Here is a 19447-nt window from a genome sequence, read left to right as displayed (position 1 = left end):
TCCTAGTTGCAAGCATTTTATATCACAAACTATAGTGACACTCCCAGCTGCAGACATTATACATCACTTATAATCTACCCAATCATTTTCAGTCAAACATTACATAGATAATTTAAGTCCTGCCTTCTTTTAAACCTCTTCCCTCCCCTGTATGTATTGTTCTCAGAGTTCACATTTTTCATATGTAATTTGCTCCTACCCCTTTCTAAAGATCTCAATTACAGTTGTTTCATCTCTGTTACTATATTCACTACTTCTAATATAGTTGGTTTAGATTTTGATTTCCATTTCCTAGTAATTGCTTTTTTTTGCAGCCACCATAATTATACACAGCCAAGCCTTACCATTTCTAGACGCTTCAGATTCTGTATCATAGCTCAGAAAAATCATCTCCCTTGTCACACCAATCCACCTACCCAGCATCTCTGACAGTGCATCCCGCAGAGAATCATTAAAATCTGCCAATCCACCACACTCCCAGAAAATATATTCCCAAGTACCTCTTTCTTCCCAGTCACACCTCCAACATTTGTTCTCCACCAGAGGAAAAATTCCCTGAAGTCTACTTGAGGTATAAAAATATATATGTAAACATTTCCAAGAAAAATCCTAAATCTTCTAGATACTGTTGCATATTTGGGAGACATACATATATCCTCCCATTGTTTATTTTGAGATCCTTATCCAATCTCTCTTCCCAATCCTTTCTAACCTCCTCTGATTGATTCGTATAGTTATCAAGCAGTATTTTACATGCTCTACGAATTACTCCTTTAATGGCAATTTCTGTTCTAAATTCTACTAAAAACTCTACAAGTACTGGTCTTTTGTTTAGGACCCCCTTATTTCTTTTTCTTTGCCTACACTCTGATCTCAATCCTTGATAGGGAAGGCAATCTCTAACCTGCAGTCCAAATAAATTCTTGGCCTCTTCCCATTCAATTACCTTTCCCTTTTTAGTTATTTGCTCCCAGCACCTTGATTCCTTTGCCAGTTTTCTCCAATAAATTCCAGCCCCCCTCTTGCCTATTTTCTATATCCCTAATTGCAATCATCCCTATTAGCAGAATCTCCTTTCTCCACTCCGATGTTGACTTAATTCTTAGCACTCCGATGTTGACTTAATTCTTAGAATACTTTCTGCTACTTTAAGGATGCAATATTCTGCATGGATTATTGTTATTCTCCTTAAAGGCCTGCATCCAAAATCCCAGTTTCTCCTTATATCTTGAGCTTCCCCGTTTCAACATCATCCCTTTCCACTTTGAATTACAGCTTTCTGCTTGTGCTATGCATAGGAGCCTTAAATCTGTAGCTCTGAAATACCCCTTCAAATTGAGTAATCCCAATCTGTCCTGTTCTACTGGAAGAATCATCTTATCCCACTTGACTCTTGCCACCCCCCCCCCCCAATAAAGTCCTTCAGCTCTTTATTAACTGCTATCCACAGCTTCTCCTCTGGATGACAAAAATACGCCAGGCCTATGTGTAAGATTAAAGGGACTAAAACATTTTGACTGCTTGTATCTTACTAGTATTATATTTTGTTTAGTCTCTTCTCACATATCCTTAGATACCACAGCAAAATAATTTTTAATCCATGTCCCCACAAATACGAATACTGCTGAATGAATCCCTGTGTGGGTACATAATTTACCGCTATTACCTTTGTTTTAGCTTCATTAATGTTGTAATCTAAAAATATCTGAAAATGTCTAAAAATGTTCTACAACACTAGTATCTCTTTCTGGTTTTGTCAGGTATAAAATATAATCTGCAATATTATCCTTGAATTTCTGAATTCCTTATTTTCTTTGTCAGCAGTTCTAAATACAATGCAAATAAAGAGGAAAGAGGACACCCCTGCCTGGTTCCTCTGCTCAAGCAGAAATTATCAAAGAGGACCCCACCCACTAATTTTCACCTTCAATCCCTCATTTATCCGGAAATGCAAATGCTTCCATTTCCCTGCTCATAAAGTCCCAGCTTACTCTGTCAAATGCTTTCTCTGCATCAAGACTCACCACCAAAAGTGGTATTTTCTTACATTCTACTTCCTTCTGGATCATCAATTTTCTTTTAATGTTGTCAAATATTTGCCTCCCCTCCAGAAAACCACATTGATCCATCTATCAGTTTTGGCATTATTGTTGGCATTCTTTTACCCATTCTATATAGGAATACTTTATAATCATGGTTTAGTATTGGAATGGGCCTGTATGAAGCTGGTTCTGATGGATCTTTGCCCTCTTTACGTATTACAACTGCCACTGCTTTCTTCCATGATGCTGGTACTTCTCCTCCTCTTAAAATACTGTTAAACAAAACCCGCCAGATCTTTCATTTTTTCCCCTCCTAGCTTCCCAAACTTCCACAGGAATACCATCTATTCCTGGGGACTTTCCTGTAGATTGGTTATACATCACAATTTTTATCTCATCTTCTCCTATCCTGTTAGTAACTGAATCAAACCTTAGCAGATTTAATTCTTCCATATTTCTCTGCTTTATACAGACTTTCATAGAATTTCTGAAATATTTCTAATACATCTACAGGATCTCGTCACCTTCCTTGTTACAGGCTCCCTAAGCTTGTCAACAGCTCTTTCTACTTTCTGTTGCCTGAGTCATCGTGCTAAAAGTTTTTGTGCTCTACTATTATCAAAAAAATAGTTGCTTATAGCAATCTTTCTAAACTCGTGCATATTATCAAGGTAATTCTTTATTTCCTGTCTAGCATTCTGCAGTTGATCCTCTTTCCCTTGCGTTACAAATAACATCAACCTTGTGGGAACATAGCAAATTTTCCAATAAAAAAACTTTATTACTACTCCTAGCATTAACAACCATCAGAGATGTATTGAATTTTACTGATTTATGCATTTATCTTTGTTTACCATGAAAGTCTGACTGGGTAATGCCCATTTTCAGCGAAGGCCTGAGAAGAAAAAGCTCCATATGCTTACATTGCATTATACAAAGTTTCAGTTAAACACAGCGTAGTTATATTTCTATACATATTTATACACAAACAGTAGTTACATTTATACATTCTAAGATTTTACAGAGGTGGAAGTTAATTGTGTGCTGTGGTTAGTTGTGATGATGTTTGGTAGTTGTGTAATTCAAGGCAGTTTAATTGCTTTAAGCTAGGACAACTGAGTCCTACGAGGGAGATTTGGTGGCAAATTTAGCTATTTTATTGTAGCAGGAGGCAAGTTTCTTTCTTTGAGTATACTGCAAGTTTGTTAGGAAAGGAGAAGCGTACAAGAGAGTTGGCAAAATAAGGTGGTGACTAGTATATTTCTTCTAGTATCTGTAAGGAATCCATTGATCCTATAAAGTGAGCCTAGTTTCTGGTGTGTAGATTTAATGGTATACAGTATATCCAGTCATATTTGAGATGGTAATCTATCAGAATGCCTAGAGGTTTAGTGAGAGTTACAGTTTTAATGACAGCATTATTTGCTTTTGGTTTTGGCAACTTTTTGAGGCAAAATGTATTAGCTTAGTTTTCTTGGATCGAGTAGGAGGTTTGAGATTCTTTAAGCCACGTTTCTACAGAGGAGAAAGATTTTTGGGGAATGTCATAGAGCTTATTTACTGTTGAGGCTGCACATACTAATGTTGAGTTGTCTGCATACTGAACTAAACTAGCATGATGAGTGGATATGTGCAGGTCATTAATAAAATATAAATAGGAGAGGACCCAGGACAGAGCCCTGAGGAACACCTGTAATAACTGGTTAAAAAGATGAGTAGGTTTGTTGCCATTTAACAGCTTACTGCCTTTCAGATAGGTAACTAAGAAACCACAAGGAATACTGTGAAAAATCTGACTAAGGACAGTCAAAGAAGTAGTGGCGGATGCTGAGACAGTATCAAATGCCTTTGACAAGTCTAAGAACATGGTGGACACAAGCAGACCATTGCTTCTACATTAGTTTTTTACACTAGAAAATGCAGTAGTGGTGCTGTGCTGAGGCCTAAAGTCATGTTGTTTTTCTGGAGAACAGGTTATTTGAAGTTAGGTATGACATCAGCTGCATTTCTCTAATATTTTGGAGATGACAGAATCATTATTGGTCTGTAGTTATTAAACTCTGTAGCTGTGCATCCTTTCTGCAGGGGTGTGATGTAGGAATTTTTCCACAATAATGGGATGCATCTTTCTTCTATGGACCTAATAGTTAGTATGAAAAGAGGGAAGGCTATGACTTCTGCCATTTTTAGGTAGTCTGATGGCAGCTGGTCTACAGCTAAGAAAGTTGAAGTTGTTTTTAGTTTAAGCAGCAAATTTGTTACGAGTGAGGTAGGTGCTGGACTAAAACTGAAGAGCTGTGGGTGGTTTTGACTAGACGGGATAGAAATAGTGTCTAAGAGAGATAATATTGACTGTATAAAGTAGAAACGAAACTGCATGTGGATAGTCTGTCATTTTTTTATGCGTTCTTCCCAGTGTGGAGTAGTTTATTTAGCGATGACCAAAACGTGTTGTTTTTATGCTCGTCTTGTAGGTTGGTATAGTATGTTTGCTTATCCTGTTTGACATGGCATTTTGCAAGGTTTCCAAGACATCTAAATTGCTGAAAGGCATTTTCAGTTCTATTTTATATAACTTTTTCCAGGCTTTATCCTTTTTTATCATGATGTTGGTTTCTGTTCTCAGCCATTCTGCAGGATTGGACTTTACTCTTATTATGTACTTGTGCTAGATTACTTAAGGTCTGTAAGAATTATGTTACTAAAGTGTTCTACAGCATTATCTACTGGCACTGTCCTAAGTACATATCAGTTATACTGTTTTAATGTTTCGTTGAAAATATCTATGCTGAAATTGGTTGCATTTTGTATTTGATTATAGATAATATGTTTATCTAGATTATGGTGAGTTCTAACAGCATATGTCAATATGTGGTCACTTATACTATCTGAGAGGCAGCCTACTCCTGTCAGTTTGTCTGGTTTGTTTGTAAAAATCCAGTAAATGTTGCGTCTCCATGAAGTTTTACAGATTCTAGTAGGTGTGGTTATTAATTGCCTGAAGTTGTACAAGTTTATGGATTCAGTGAGGGGTAGTGGAATTTGCGAGTTACCAGTCTATTTTAAGTCTCCAAGTATTAAAGTTTCATGGTTAAATTTGTTGGGATATTTGACACAGGATGCTTTCAGCAGTGTCAGTGTTGTTCCCTGGTGGTATATAAATTGCTCTTGAAATTAGTTTTCCTATTGTTGATTTCAGCATTGTTAAATACGGGTATTTCCTGTGGAAGTAAGGATATGATTAGGGAATTTTACAGATGATGGCTAACCCCCTGCATGCTTGTTTTGTCTGTCATGCCTGAGTATAATGTATCCTGGGGGGGGGGGGGGGGTTTATCTCATTATCCTTCATTTCTTTTTTTTAACCAGGTTTCAGTAGCTATGACTACATCAGGATCGTATGTGCTAGGCAGGCATGTATGGCAGATTTTACTGCACATACTTCTTAGGTTCAAATTTAGTAAAGGGAGTTTGGATTCTGTTTTTTGTTGAACTGTATTAGGTGGCTGGTTTATTTTTGAGATGGAAGTGATGGGTTTTATGAACAGTGAGGTCTGGTTTGGGGTGAATATCTCTGCTCATTTTTTGAACTGATATTTTACAGAGGGAAGAGTGTGACTAGTTTTAATTTGGTCTTGGTTTGGTATTTGATCATATATTTGGATACTTAGTTTTGAGATATTTATAGATAAATAAATCGGATATGGCTTGTTTGTAGAGACAGGGTCTTAGAGGAAGACAGGTTGGGTAGATGTTGATATTCTTTGTGAGGACTGGTTGAAGTCCTAAGTATTTGAAGGAGGTGGATTTGATAATTGGTGAGGACAGCTAGTAAAGTTAGGAGGAATTCAAAATAATCGAAGTTAGGGACATCTTAATTTATTTGGGTTTATCTTTGTTGTAAATTAGGATTAGAAAAATGTTAGTACGGCACTGGGTTGGTTGTAGAGATTTAATTTGAAAGTTATAGGGGGCAAGGATTAAGACAGTTTGAAAGAGTCTTGGGTGGTAAACTTGAGTGGGTGTTACTACTGGCAGTAATTCTACTGATATTTTTTTGGGGGAGGGAATGGATGGCATTTATTTGAGGAATATGTGAGTGGTGCTATGGAAGTATGAATGTAGAGTAAGAGGGGGTGTTTGGGAATTGGGGGTAGGGGAGCAGAGTGAGCTTTAGCATTAGTGAAGGTGAACAAAGAGGTTTGAAAACTTGGCAAAGAGAACAAAAAAAATAAATAGTGATTGAACTTAAACAGCCACAAAACTGCTGAGAGAGGGACAAGTAAAAGGAGCAATGCAGTTTAAAAGGCCTCTGTGTTAATAAATGAAAGTCTCGATTTTGTTGCTCTAGGACCCAGTTTTAATAGGAGAGTTAGTTCAATATCACCTTCGCCTGACTAATGTGATACTAGTAAAAAACTGTACTTGACTTAGTGAACAACTGTGAAATGTAAGGAGGTTTCTATGGACTTTGAAATGCAAAGTCCAAAAGCTACCCCAACCCCCACAGATAAGCAAAACAATGAGAAAAAGTAAGTAGGAGTGCAGCTCTGGAAAAATACTGGCTCAAACTGAAAGTGGTTACATAAGAAGAGAAATTAACTTAAGGAAGGGAGACTGGACTGCGAAAAACAATAAATGGGACAGTTAGGAGAAAGTACCAATGGGACTGCTACGGTCTAAGAAAATGGAGATATTACAGTGAACAAAGTTCTTTGTTTTAGGCTGCCACAATATTTGCGTTATCTATGAACTGCAAAATTGTGTACCAAGCAAAAATGTGTGTAAAATACAGCAAAATATCTGCTGCAAAAATTTCATTTTTTTCCCCATGTGGGTATTTACCCAAAAAAATGTTTTCATTCACAGTGACCTGACCCTCCTTTCTATATGGGATTTGTGAAAAATACGTGCCAACACCTGTACAAGATATGCTATCTACAATGCCTATAAGCTCCCTACTAACAGTCAGTCCTTGCGGATGAAATCATTTGTACAGACATGAAAAAAAACAGATCCATACTTTCTTAAATTAAGGCTTTCTAAGGCCTGTCTCACATCCTCTATTTTTGCTCCTGGCAAGCATAACACTATTCCATGTTCAGTACCTTCTCTGTAAATTTAAGTATCAGCTCCCCTAATAACCAAATCTTTGATTACAAGAATATCTTTCTGAACAGATGTGAAAAATCTTCAACTTCTAATTCAATAAATACCTGCTCTATCAACTGTTACAAAGGAATTCTTTTCATCACCATTAGTCTTGTTGATCCCACTCTTTCCATTGCTTATTATATTTGCAAGCATACCACTCTCATTCATTTGGCTTCGTACATCCACAGCTTGAGCCTTGTTGTCTAAATCTGTCTTTTTCCTCTTTTTTTTTTTTAAAGTAATGTTTTTCAATCCTTCCACATTCAATTTTGATTTCTTCCTTTTCACCCGCCCCTTGCCTCTTTTTTTCTACCTATTCTTTTGAAAAATAACATTTTTTTCTATTGGAAAATCTTCAGTCTACAGAAAAAAACAACTCCCTGAAAATCTGAGTTACATAACAAGGCACTGTCATTTTAGTACATTTTCTCTTTGCTTTACAGACATTCATCAAGTTCTTTTTCTTCCTTGTTATCCTTAGTGTGCTTTTTTTATTGCCTTCTATAAGCTCAGAATCCTCAGACTGTAAAATACTTGCATTCAGAATTAAGTTGTCAGTGATATTATCTCATTTCATTCAGAATTAAGTTGTCAGTGATATTATCTCATTTCATAGGGATTGAGTGATAGTTTGCAGACAATAGACTCTTTCCTAAATGTGTTCTATTTGCTCTTTGCTTATCACTTATCTCGCCAGTCCAGTCATATATATATATATTCACACACACACACATATATATATACATATATATACATACACACATATATATATATATATATATATATATACACACACACACACACACATATATATATATATACACACACACACATATATATATATATATATATGTATATATATATATATATATATATATATATACACACACACACACACATATATATATATATATATATATATACACACATATATATACACATATATATATATATATATATATATATATACACACACACATATATATATATATTATTATATATATACACACACACACACATAAACAGTTCTCCAAGCAGTGCCAATTGCCCAAATGCAATCATCAGTAAGTGTAGATTTACTAATAATGGCAAGCAAATCATCCAACTTTTGACATGAGGAACACAGACCACCAAGTGTCATCAGGTGTTACCTTTAAACATACATAGTATTTATTACATTGTACAAGACATTTGTGCAGTAGCAAATCATCAAATGTCATTTAAAGAATCCATATTCAGCTACAAATGAATACAGAATCCTGAACGAAAAGAATAATCAATATCAGTTAGCCACATATTTTCCCGACTATAAAAAAAATTCCAAACATTTTTAAACAATCGTTGTTGAGAACTTGCTCCATACTTTAGCTAAAAACGTACCTTCCCCAATAGTATACTGGGTATCACTGTAAAGCACAAGACACCTATTCAACACCAACTTTGTATGGTACAACTATGTACACAGACTATGTCTACTGTTACATACTTTAATTTTTAATTTTTTCAATAAAATGAAAACTGTCTAATAAAAATATGGTGTCTTTTCAACCTCTTTAAAAGGGCCATATCAACAAATTGAGAAATGGGCAAGAAGCTGAAAACACTATGGCCTGAGAGGCACAAATCAATACACCTATATGCTTTCACAATGTCCTTCTTTAACATAAAGGGAAACATTATTCAACATGTTAGTAAGACTCATTATACTCAATAAAAAAAAACTAATGTCTTTCGTATTTTCCCGGTTAGGGGTCACCACAGCGGAACTCCGGTCTGCTAATGATTGGCAGTGGATTTTTACAGTGCCAGCCCGACGCCCAACCTTCAAAGAAGGCACACCCATTCAAGCACGCACCTATCTGCATGTCTTTAAACATCACCTGACTGCGGGGAGGACATGCAGACTCCACACAGAAGGCGAGCCAGCCGAGAATCAAACCGGAGAACCTCTTGCTGTGAGGCGACAACGCTAACCGCTGCACCACCAATAGTGCATAATTACAGTAGAGTCCCCCTTATCAGCTTTCATGATACGAATGTTACTGTCAGAAGAAAGTCTCTTCAAAAACATTCTCTGTTCAAAAGTCATGCTGAAAGATTTGTTTGTTCGCCTTTTTGCTGCCTGATATCTCTTTCACATGGCTTTTCAAAAACTCTGTTGGTCGGGTGCAACAGTGGATTAAACAAACGTGGAAAATTAAAATCTGACCACTTAAACCCATTCAATAACCTTCTATAACTTAAGTCGATTATTGTTTGAAACAAATTTGTTTGAGAAGCAATATATGAAAACCTTTAAACAAAGTTGAAATTAGCATTTTGACGAAAAGTTCTGGCTGATAAATTGTAAATTTTGAAACTGACTGGTGTTACCTGATGTTCCATTGATCGGGTCTGAAATACAGAGGACAAACCAACTGTTTCATTAAATTTTTCACCGATGCTTGGACAACCTCAGTTCATGTTCTTTCTTTCGTTTCAGCCGATGCCTGGTACACATCCACTATCTGATGTTGGTTGGCTATGGTATTCTACCCACTTGTTATGACTGCAGATGCATCCATGAAGGACATAGTACAGTTTTGTACCTACCATAAATGTAGATGTCCGAACTGGATAGCATCTGCAGTCAGGATTACCCTCCCTCCTTCCCCTCTGTGGTACTCCTAGGGTGTTTACCCTCCTAATAGCTAGCTGTTGGGGGGGAGTCTTTCATGGTGTATTTGTTTGTATATATGTACATATATGCTTATTTTTGTGTTTACCTCTATCTATTTGGAAACATTGGCATCTATCCAAATTTTAGCCTGCAAGAGGGCTACTGGCATCTGGGGCAAGAAACACTGAGGAAAATGGCGTCGGCTGATGCTTTTATACCCGAAGACCAACAGAGATGACGTCGGGTGGAGTGCGACATCAGCCGAAGCCGGACCCGGACTTTGGAATCCGGCCGACTGCAGGGCTGCCTGACGACAGGACAACCAAGGCCTTAATGGACATGGCTGCTGGAGGCCTAGCAGCACCACGTGCTGGGGTAGAGACATCCAAGGGGATGGTGTCTGATAAGTCAACCACCGTAGTGGGTAAAATTTCTGAGGTCGATTCAAGAGTTGTAGCAGGGGCCTCAGTTGTAAGAACAGGTTCAGCTGTACTTTGATCAGTTTTCTCGGTTTCGGCCGAAACCGAGACACTCGCGGTTTGCTTTACCGTGGTTTCGGCCGAAACCACGGACCGCGAGTGTCGGTCTTTATCTTTGCGTTTTTTGGTAGATTGGGTAGTCGGAGGATCCGGCGGCATAATGTACGCAAAATCAGTACCGAAAAACTGTTCTGCAAACTCCGACCGACGCCTAAGCGTTCGTCGGTTGAAAGAGGCACAGGCCGAACAGGCTGCTACGTCGTGGGCTGGGCCTAAACAAGGCAGACAGTAAGAGTGGAAATCTTTATGAGGTATTTGTTTCCCACAGGTTAAACAATTGTTAACTTTTTCTGACATCGGCTGAGGCAAGAAAGAGTCCCCAACGGGGTACTTAGCTTTAGAAGTCTTCGAAGTAGTATTCGGTAGAAGTAATCTCTGGATCCGACCGACCGGCACTTGCGAACAGCTTCTGCATCGGGCGCCACGGTTGTTGTACTGTGTCCAATTCCGCGCCCAAGAATGTCCTTGTTTGGGATGGTATCAGCCTTGACTTTTGTAAATTGACTGTGTATCCCAGTCCTTGTAGCAAGTAAATGACCCTTTGTAAATCTGTTGTCAGCTTGCTTTTGTTGTCCCCTTGTAGCAGGCAGTCGTCGAGGTATGGGTAAATTTGAATTCCCTGTAGTCTGCAATGGGCGATTACTGATGCCATGCATTTTGTGAATACTCTGGGCGCAGTAGATAAGCCAAAGGGCAATGCTGAGAATTGATAGTGCTCTGATCCTGCAAGAAATCTGAGGTATCTTCTGCAGATTGGTCGAATGGGGACGTGCAGGTATGCCTCCTTGAGATCTAGAGTTACCAGCCAAGACTCCTTGCCCAGCATGGGAAGAAGTTGCTGTAGGGTCAGCATTTTGAATTTTGGGACAATGATGTATGTATTTAAGGTGGACAGGTCGAGAATTGGTCTCCAACTTTTTTCCTTTCTTGGAACTAGGAATAGTCTGGAATAGAACCCCTTTCCTTGTTCTGCTGTTGGCACTCTTTCCACAGCTCTCATGTTTGCTAACACCATTATCTGGCGTAGAGCCTCTGTTTTTTGATTTGGAGGTAGATTTGGCATTCCTCTTTTGACTGGTAAAGTGTGGAAGTGAAACCGGTAACCTTGATCTATGGTTTGTAAAATCCACTTGTCTTTTGTTATGTAGTGCCAGTTCTTTGAAAATAAGGTTAACTTTCCGCCTAGAGGAGCTGCTATTTGTTCCCTGGTAGGCGGAGTTAGGATTGAGTCACTGTGGTTGTGCTGAAGTAGTGGCAGTGGCTGTGTCTGTGCCTCTGTTGTTACCTTGCCACTGTCGTCCTCTGTAGGCACCTCCTCTGGATTGGTTTCTGCCTCTGGAGCGTCTATTCCTGCCCTTTGAAATTTTGTGGAGTCAGGAAAGGACCAATTTTGGCAGGCCAGTTCCTGCTAAACCTTGGGGTTGAACCTGCAAGAAATCTTTAACAGTTTGAACAGATTTTGCCTTTTCTTCCATTTTCTTCATAACCTGCTGGGCAGGTGTACCAAACAAACTTGTCTTGCCCATAGGAGCATCTAGCAACTTAGCTTTAACATGATCCGGTAAAGCTTGTTCCTTTAGCCATGCATGTCTTCTTATCACTGTGCCTGTCATGGCTGATCTAAATGAAGCCTCCAGTGCATCATAGCCACATTTTAAGGAATGGTTGCTAACCTGTTGTATGTTATTTACCATCTCTAATACATATTTCTTATCAAGAGATTCATCAGCGGTTAGTTTTTTAGTTAACTGATCAAGCATAAACTCTTGGTATTGTATCATGTGAAACTGACAGTTTAAAGCTCTAGCTGAGAGAGTAGCTGAAGTGTAGACCTTTTTACCCCATCTGTCTAATGACCTTGCTTCCCTTTCAGAAGGAATAGGGTTTTTAGCTGTGGTCGCGGCTACTGCCTTGGGACCCTGGGATATAGTTTCTGGGTCTGCAAGTGGGGCCTTGTAAAGGTGGAAGTAATCTCTGGATCCGACCGACCGGCACTTGCGAACAGCTTCTGCTTCGGGCGCCACGCGGCAAGAAAGACTGAGGAAAATGGCGTCGGCTGATGCTTTTATACCCGAAGACCAACAGAGATGATGTCGGGTGGAGTGCGACATCAGCCGAAGCCGGACCCGGACTTTGGAATCCGGCCGACTGCAGGGCTGCCTGACGACAGGACAACCCACTTGTTATGACTGCAGATGCATCCATGAAGGACATCCAACTGTTTCATTAAATTTTTCACCGATGCTTGGACAACCTCAGTTCATGTTCTTTCTTTCGTTTCAGCCGATGCCTGGTACACATCCACTATCTGATGTTGATTTCTCTCCAAATCATGTAAACCATTGTTGTCTGTCGCTTTCCCTCTACTATTTCTCCTTCCTGGCTAAGCTCTCCAATCTTCATGGTGGCATTTTTTTCTGAAAGTCCAATGTAAAATGCTGGGGATGTTGACCATTAACTTGGAAATCCATTGTTGCACTATGAACTGTATGCTCAAGTTACTCCACTGTTGCACTATGAACTGCATGATCAAGTGAACAGGACATCATCATCAAAATCTGTCTTCTTCTTGTTTAAGGTGAAACTGTTATTACTTTCATAATAGTTTCTCTTTCAACTTTTTTTAAGAACTTTGTCTTTTTAATATGCTGTTCAAATTGCTCTAATTTTTTTTCTTATACTCACTGATCTTAGATTCTCATTCACACCTTAAGTATCCACCAAGGCTGCCTAATATAAAAACCTTGTTTATGCATACACTAAGTGAGAGAGAAGTCTGGGAAACAGAGCAAGCCAATGAAGGATAGTCTATTAATGTCCAATCAGTAATTGTTTTGGCCCTCCTAATTTGCTTACCATCTCCTGATTGGATGTGTTCCTGATTAATCTAAAACTTCCCTTACAGTAAATTAAATGATTCAAGTAATTAAATAATGTGCCTTTTTAATGTGATATTTGTCAAACACATTTTTAACAATTGTTTTAAATATTCCCATGTCATGTATGAAATACCGTGCTTGAACTTGGCTCATTTTAACTTGAAACATTACAATCTAGCAATTTAAAACTATCATCACATTGCTCATTTTAAATACCATTATGCCCACTTTTAGGGGCCTTTGTCATCTGCAGTTACAGTGTCTGTAATTTAAATAAAGACTTGTGAGTTTTTGTAGCAATTAGTCAATAAATGAAATAATCTTTTATACTTTGCCTTTATTTTTCGGTGACACCAGGAAGGCTTGCATTGGTTTAATCTAATATCAGAGATGCAATGGTTCCCAAAGAGGGATACACACCTGCAATTTCTGCTTAGATGCCATTTTCCTTTGCCAGTAATTTATAATCACTAAAAGGCACATAGGAAGCAGGGAACTGGCTCTTTTTTTAACCACAGTATGAGCTTTCAGAGTTGAGGTAAGGACAAGCTCATATTAGAGGATGAAGTGATACCAGTTTAATTTACAAAACAACTTTTGTTAGGTCAGAACTAGGTAGTGACTTATGCAGTGACAAAAGTATCCCTTTCACGGGGCACTTCACTAAATGACAGCACATATTTTCCAGTAGCTGGCAGAGGCCTTGTGCAGTCTCAGAAGAGCTTGCCAAGGTCTGTATGGTTCCAGAGCCCATGGGCAAGGGTTCTTTTTTTTCAACTTTAATAACATGCATCCTTTAATTTTTTTTTAAATTTTATTTCGGTTGCTCCGGTTACTATGATCTCTCCCACAGAGACACAAGGAATCTATTCCCGAGGAATGAATCCAAAGCCTTGGGTTTTCTTATTTTCATTGCCTGTTTAATTTAGCAAAGTGACCGTACTGTTCCACGTTAAGAACAGGTCCTAAATACAAGTATTGTATGCCGAATCCTTCATGGCACCATCTGTCCATCACAAGTAAACCTGTTAACTGATTTATTTTAAACAATATAGTTTTACTCCTTTATTCGTACACAGAAAGAAGTCAATGGAAACAGTGATAAAATGAAAACAACTTAAAACTCATAATTAAAAAAAAGCATTTGTCCAATCCAATACTAATAGAGCACAGCTGAGAGACCAGAAACACTCAAATAGAAAGAGGTAGAGAGAAAATGAAACTATGCAAGACGGTATGTCAAAGGGAGTCTCACATCATCTATGTCAGAACCTAAACAAATGAAAGACCCAGAAACCTACTGAATAATCACAGTAGAATGACGCAACTTATCAGAAATGTCAGTTTATCTGTATGTTTTTTCTTCCCCTTCCCCTACATTGTGTGACATTCTACATGTTTATACAAGCTAGAACAGGTATGGAGGCACAGTTTCTGATTTCTTCAGGGAGAACTTGGAGAGGAAAAGTGCATGTCTAAACTCAAAAAGAGGATAAGGTTAGGCTTGGTGTTACACTAGGAAGCTGCAAGTTCCATGTCAGTTCCTCTTACAGACTACACCAATGTTTGGAAAGATTCTAACAAGGAAAAGGGGAAAAAATATGGGTAAACTACATGCTACGATTTACTGTTACAGTAGCAACCCCATAAAAAATATTAAAAATGCTTGATGTGGGAGGGTGGTGGATATAAGCTATCTCTCCTTGCAAAGGTAGCTTCCCAGTCATCAGCTATGAGCTTTAGAAAGGCAGGATGCACTGAAAGGAAAGTGATGGGGAAAGGAAGAATTTAGAATGGGGATTTGCAGTAACTGTTCTCTACGTGTGTAACATGCAATACTGACCAAGTTCCTTCAGTAGTTCAAGTTGGCACAGGCATGCAATGAACATCCAGTCACCTCAGGTCCACACCAGGAAAACTTAAAGATGCACAAAGGATACCAAAGCAAGTTTCCACGGACTTTCTTCACATACCTAGAAATGAGTACATGTGCTTAAGTAAACAGATGAAGGGAAAACTATTAATTCCATACTACAGTTAAACTACAAAACAAAGCTAAATACTTCAAAATTAAGTACTAGAATTCTGAAAAATAAAAAAATGAAGTTTATATTTCCATATTTGACCTATTTAAAATCCTAATATTTTAAATAAAATGTTAGTGATAAAATACCAGAAGGATGAGAACTATATTAAATGGGCAAATAAACATTTTTATTTTAATCAGCTTTATTCAACTATAAGCATACAGTTACTATTTTAGAAGAACGGGCACTCAGTAACCTTTATCAAATACAGATTATTAATCAGCACTTCAGAAATAGTGTATAGAACACTGGCAGTAGTCATTGCAAGCAGCGTCAGGGAAAGCCAACAAGAAAAGCACAGGCTACCACATTCCCCCTCACTAGGGTTAAATGGCATTCCCCTCATTAGCTAACTACTTTAGGTTGCAACAGAACAGAAGCAAATTATTATGGGAATTATTTGCTTTTTTATTCTGCAAGACCAGACTGGTGTTTAAGTCAGTTCTGTGAATCCATTATTTTATGCAGCTTTATTATGCGCAGAACTTCAAAACTGATTTCTGAAACAGGTCTTGAGCCACTGGGTTCAGTATCACTCATTAGTATTAAAAATGTCATTACCCAGGTTCACTGGAACAATTAAGCCCCCTGCAATAGTACACTCTACACCCTGGGTTGCGTCTTTGCTCACCACCAGTCTCTGGTTCTGTCAAGCCAATATACGGTTACCTTCTTGTTAACAAGATACAAATTGTATAAATAACTTCAGTCTCAAATCCGTTTCTGTGATACTTATTATTGTAAATAAACGTAAACAAATAAATTAAGAGTCCTTGAAACTACTCAGTTTATATCACAGTTGCCCAACTACAATTCGTGACTGGCAGCTTGAGTACAGATCCACTCAAAATACCCACAAATTACAATTACAAGGTATAGTGAGCAAAAAGAAAATTACTGCAATTTTATTCAGAGGTGTAAAGCCCCCTACACCCCATGTGGTGTGTGCTTTGCTCATTACACCCTCTTACCACAGCATTCTCAACTGAGACGAAGAACAATCAGTGAGAGGAAATGAAAAACAGGTTTCCTTCTCTGGAAGGTTGTAAGCTCAAATAACCTAAAATACAGTAACTTTTGAGCACTAACACCTTACTGAAAAACAAAAGCACATATGCAACTTATGCTAGTGCATTTGTCATGCAAGAATCTCTTACTAAGCAACTGACTGTAGCCCCCATCGAACAACAAGGTCATACTCAAAAGAGGGAATAGACTTTTAAAAAGCCCCACCTAGATTTACAGATTTGACAGATATATCTGTAGAAGCAGCAAAACAGTGGCTCTACAACAGAATTCAACAAAGCACAATACAAGACAACACTATTCTCCAAATCTTATTCTTAACTCATCTCTGTTTGCCTATTCTCCAACTCAGATGAAGTCCTTTTAACTAGACATTGCTCCAGAGCCCCTGAAAAGGAGATGCAACTCCTCTGAGCTTAGCAGCAGAATAAAGGCCATCAAAAAGGCGCCATCTCCAAACAAAATGCAACCTAAACAAAGAGGTCATAACCTCAGTTTAAACACACTGAAATACAATTCAAACACCCCAAATTTGTTAAGCCCATTAGGTGTCAGACACACCAGTACAATGAAAGAGTGTCTGCAAGCTGGCCTGCAGGAAATTCTATCAGAAGAAAGTTTTATTCCTAAAATGCAGCTCAAAGGCATGCAAAAAAGCAATACGGTACTGCACTTGAAAAAGAACTGTTACAGGTAGCTACTTCTCAAGCTAAATGTCCTAGCACAGGTTTGCTAATAAAAACACTGCAGCTGGGTTCCGGAAAAAAAAAAAAAAAAAAAAAGAATGAAAACTGTTTTCCTGCTAATTTCAGCTGAGAAGTGGATGAAACTACTACCGAGTCATCCAGTAAAGACAGACATGGAAAGATGGACTTTTAAGAAACACAATGCCATTGCAGCCTCGTATTTTATAAAGACATTTCGGCCTGAAAGGGTCCAAATTTACAGAAATTTATAATGGTATTTGTGATAAAGTGAAATGCTGCCAGCCCAGCTAACTGGAACTTTGTAAATAATTATATGTCACTTGAAAATATTAATATGGTTTATACAGAAATGTGACACTGCCAGCCAAGCTATCTGGAATTTTGTAAATAATCATATGTCATTTGTGAAAATTGATGTGATCCATAGCTTGTACTGCAAATGTGGGAGAACTGTGTGTTGTGTGGATATTCAACTGGTGCAGAAGTGTATGTTGAACTGTAGGTTATGTACTGCGCTTCAAAACTGTAACCACAGTGTACCCTGGCGGAAAAGTGCAGAAATGTGTATAAACTACACGCCTGTGCAAATGTTTTCATAGTAGGAGTCAGGACATACAGAGTTAACTTGCAAAACTCTAAGAAAATAAGTTGAAAAGTAAAGACTTTTACGATGTGCTATAAAGTTAGTTAATACAGCAAAGAGACAGGATGTCTAGAGATAGAGGGTTTTCTATTGTATGGAAAGAGAAATAATTACAGGTTTCAAATGTAAAGATGTCTGGCTGTTCTACAACTTCCAGTTCTAGGCAAGCTTCTGAGGGATAAGTATTTTTGACATAGAGGTGTTAAATTTTAAGTTTATTAACCTGGTAACTGAAGGCAGAGGTGACAGACTGATGTCATCCAGTTTACCCAGCAGTATTGTTAATTTAAGAACTCTCTCTCAAAGAAAGTCTGAGCATTTTGCATTTGTTTTTGGGTCTGTCAACATCCTCTCATCAGCACTTGTCTTGCTCTGTAAGTCAGGCATTTAGGGCATAGTAACTCAGATATAGATAGGAATACAGTAAAGATTAGTTTAGATGTTTTCTGTATTTTGAGACTATCCTGAATGTTGGTTTTGAAATATTTCCTGTCATTATTACTTAATAGTAATTACATTTAAACATTCTAATTGTGGTTGGTTTACTTAGAGATATTTAAGCTCAGAGTACTTGCATTTGCATTTCGTGACACTATATAGGCCACTCCTAAACAGCCTTAAAAGCTTTGGTCAAACTTACCATTTGGATAATAGTAACATTACACAGTAGAATTGGTCACCCTTTGGGAAGGGTATATAGTAGCTGATAAGAGTGGATAGTGGCAGTTGGTACTACTTTATAGTCTGGGCAGAAGGGGATATAGCTAGTAAACCTGTGCCAGCCTTCTCCAAAAGTGTCTGTGTGTTTGTATATAAATTAAATATCAAAGTGTGTCTATGTGTGTCTGTGAGCTACTTTGGCAGGGACACGAAGCACTGCTTGAACAGAGAGAGAGAGTGCTGGAGGTTTTGGCCTGACCACTTGGCTGAGATCTTAACCCTATAGCTGTACCAGTGTGGAGTCTTATTGGGGATCTAGAGAAAAAGGGAGAAACCAGCTCCAGACCGACTATGATCTCAGTGTGCTCTTAAGGGAAATTGTACTAGACTGTGTGTGTACTTGTCATCCTCCAAATGTACACATCCCTCACTGGTGCTTGTGATGAGGACTGAGTCTCCTTGATTACTGGGCCAGTGCAGGGGTGTCACAGTATTTCCTGAACATTGCATGCAATTAGGTAAGCTGCATCTCTACACAGTGCATCTAGGTACCACATATCACGGAATAAAAAGAAACTGAGGAGTAACTACCCTACACTTGATACAGCTGCTTGAAATTGCACACATTTAGAAAAACAGCCCACCTTCTCCAATTTCTATAAAGCAGGAAAACACAAGACTAAGCCACAAACCGCCGATGATCTACCAGGACTTGTAAAACAACCTGCATGACTGAATGCCAGCACAGAACTGTGCGTTACTTGAATGTAAACAGAAGAGAGGCACTATTAAGCATAACAGTGAAAAATCTAACCTCTGCCCCCCTCTACAACCCCACACGAGACAGAGAGAGAGAGAGAGAGAGAGAGAGAGAGAGAGAGAGTGAGAGACACACACACAGAGGCACAGAGAGAGTGAGAGACACACACACACACAGGCACAGAGAGAGAGAGACACACACACACACACACACACACACACACACACACACACACACAGAGAGAGAAACACACACACACACACACACAGGCACAGAGACACACACACACAC

The 19447-nt window shown here is 38.5% G+C and overlaps 1 protein-coding gene across 1 annotated transcript in view; it reads right to left on the bottom strand.

Annotated features, from left to right (window-relative positions):
- HAUS5 (HAUS augmin like complex subunit 5) overlaps window positions 1-19447 on the bottom strand; it is a 1223310-nt gene that overhangs the window by 1122653 nt on the left and 81210 nt on the right. The window contains exon 5 of the mRNA XM_044080749.1: window positions 15214-15246. Coding sequence (XP_043936684.1) covers window positions 15214-15246 — 33 coding nt within the window. The remainder of the gene's footprint in view (window positions 1-15213; window positions 15247-19447) is intronic.

The sequence above is a fragment of the Protopterus annectens genome, chromosome 8.part0 (genome assembly GCF_019279795.1).
Source record: "Protopterus annectens isolate FY-2018-M chromosome 8.part0, PAN1.0, whole genome shotgun sequence".
NCBI classification, from domain to species: domain Eukaryota; kingdom Metazoa; phylum Chordata; order Ceratodontiformes; family Protopteridae; genus Protopterus; species Protopterus annectens.
This window is presented reverse-complemented; position numbering and strand designations above follow the sequence as displayed.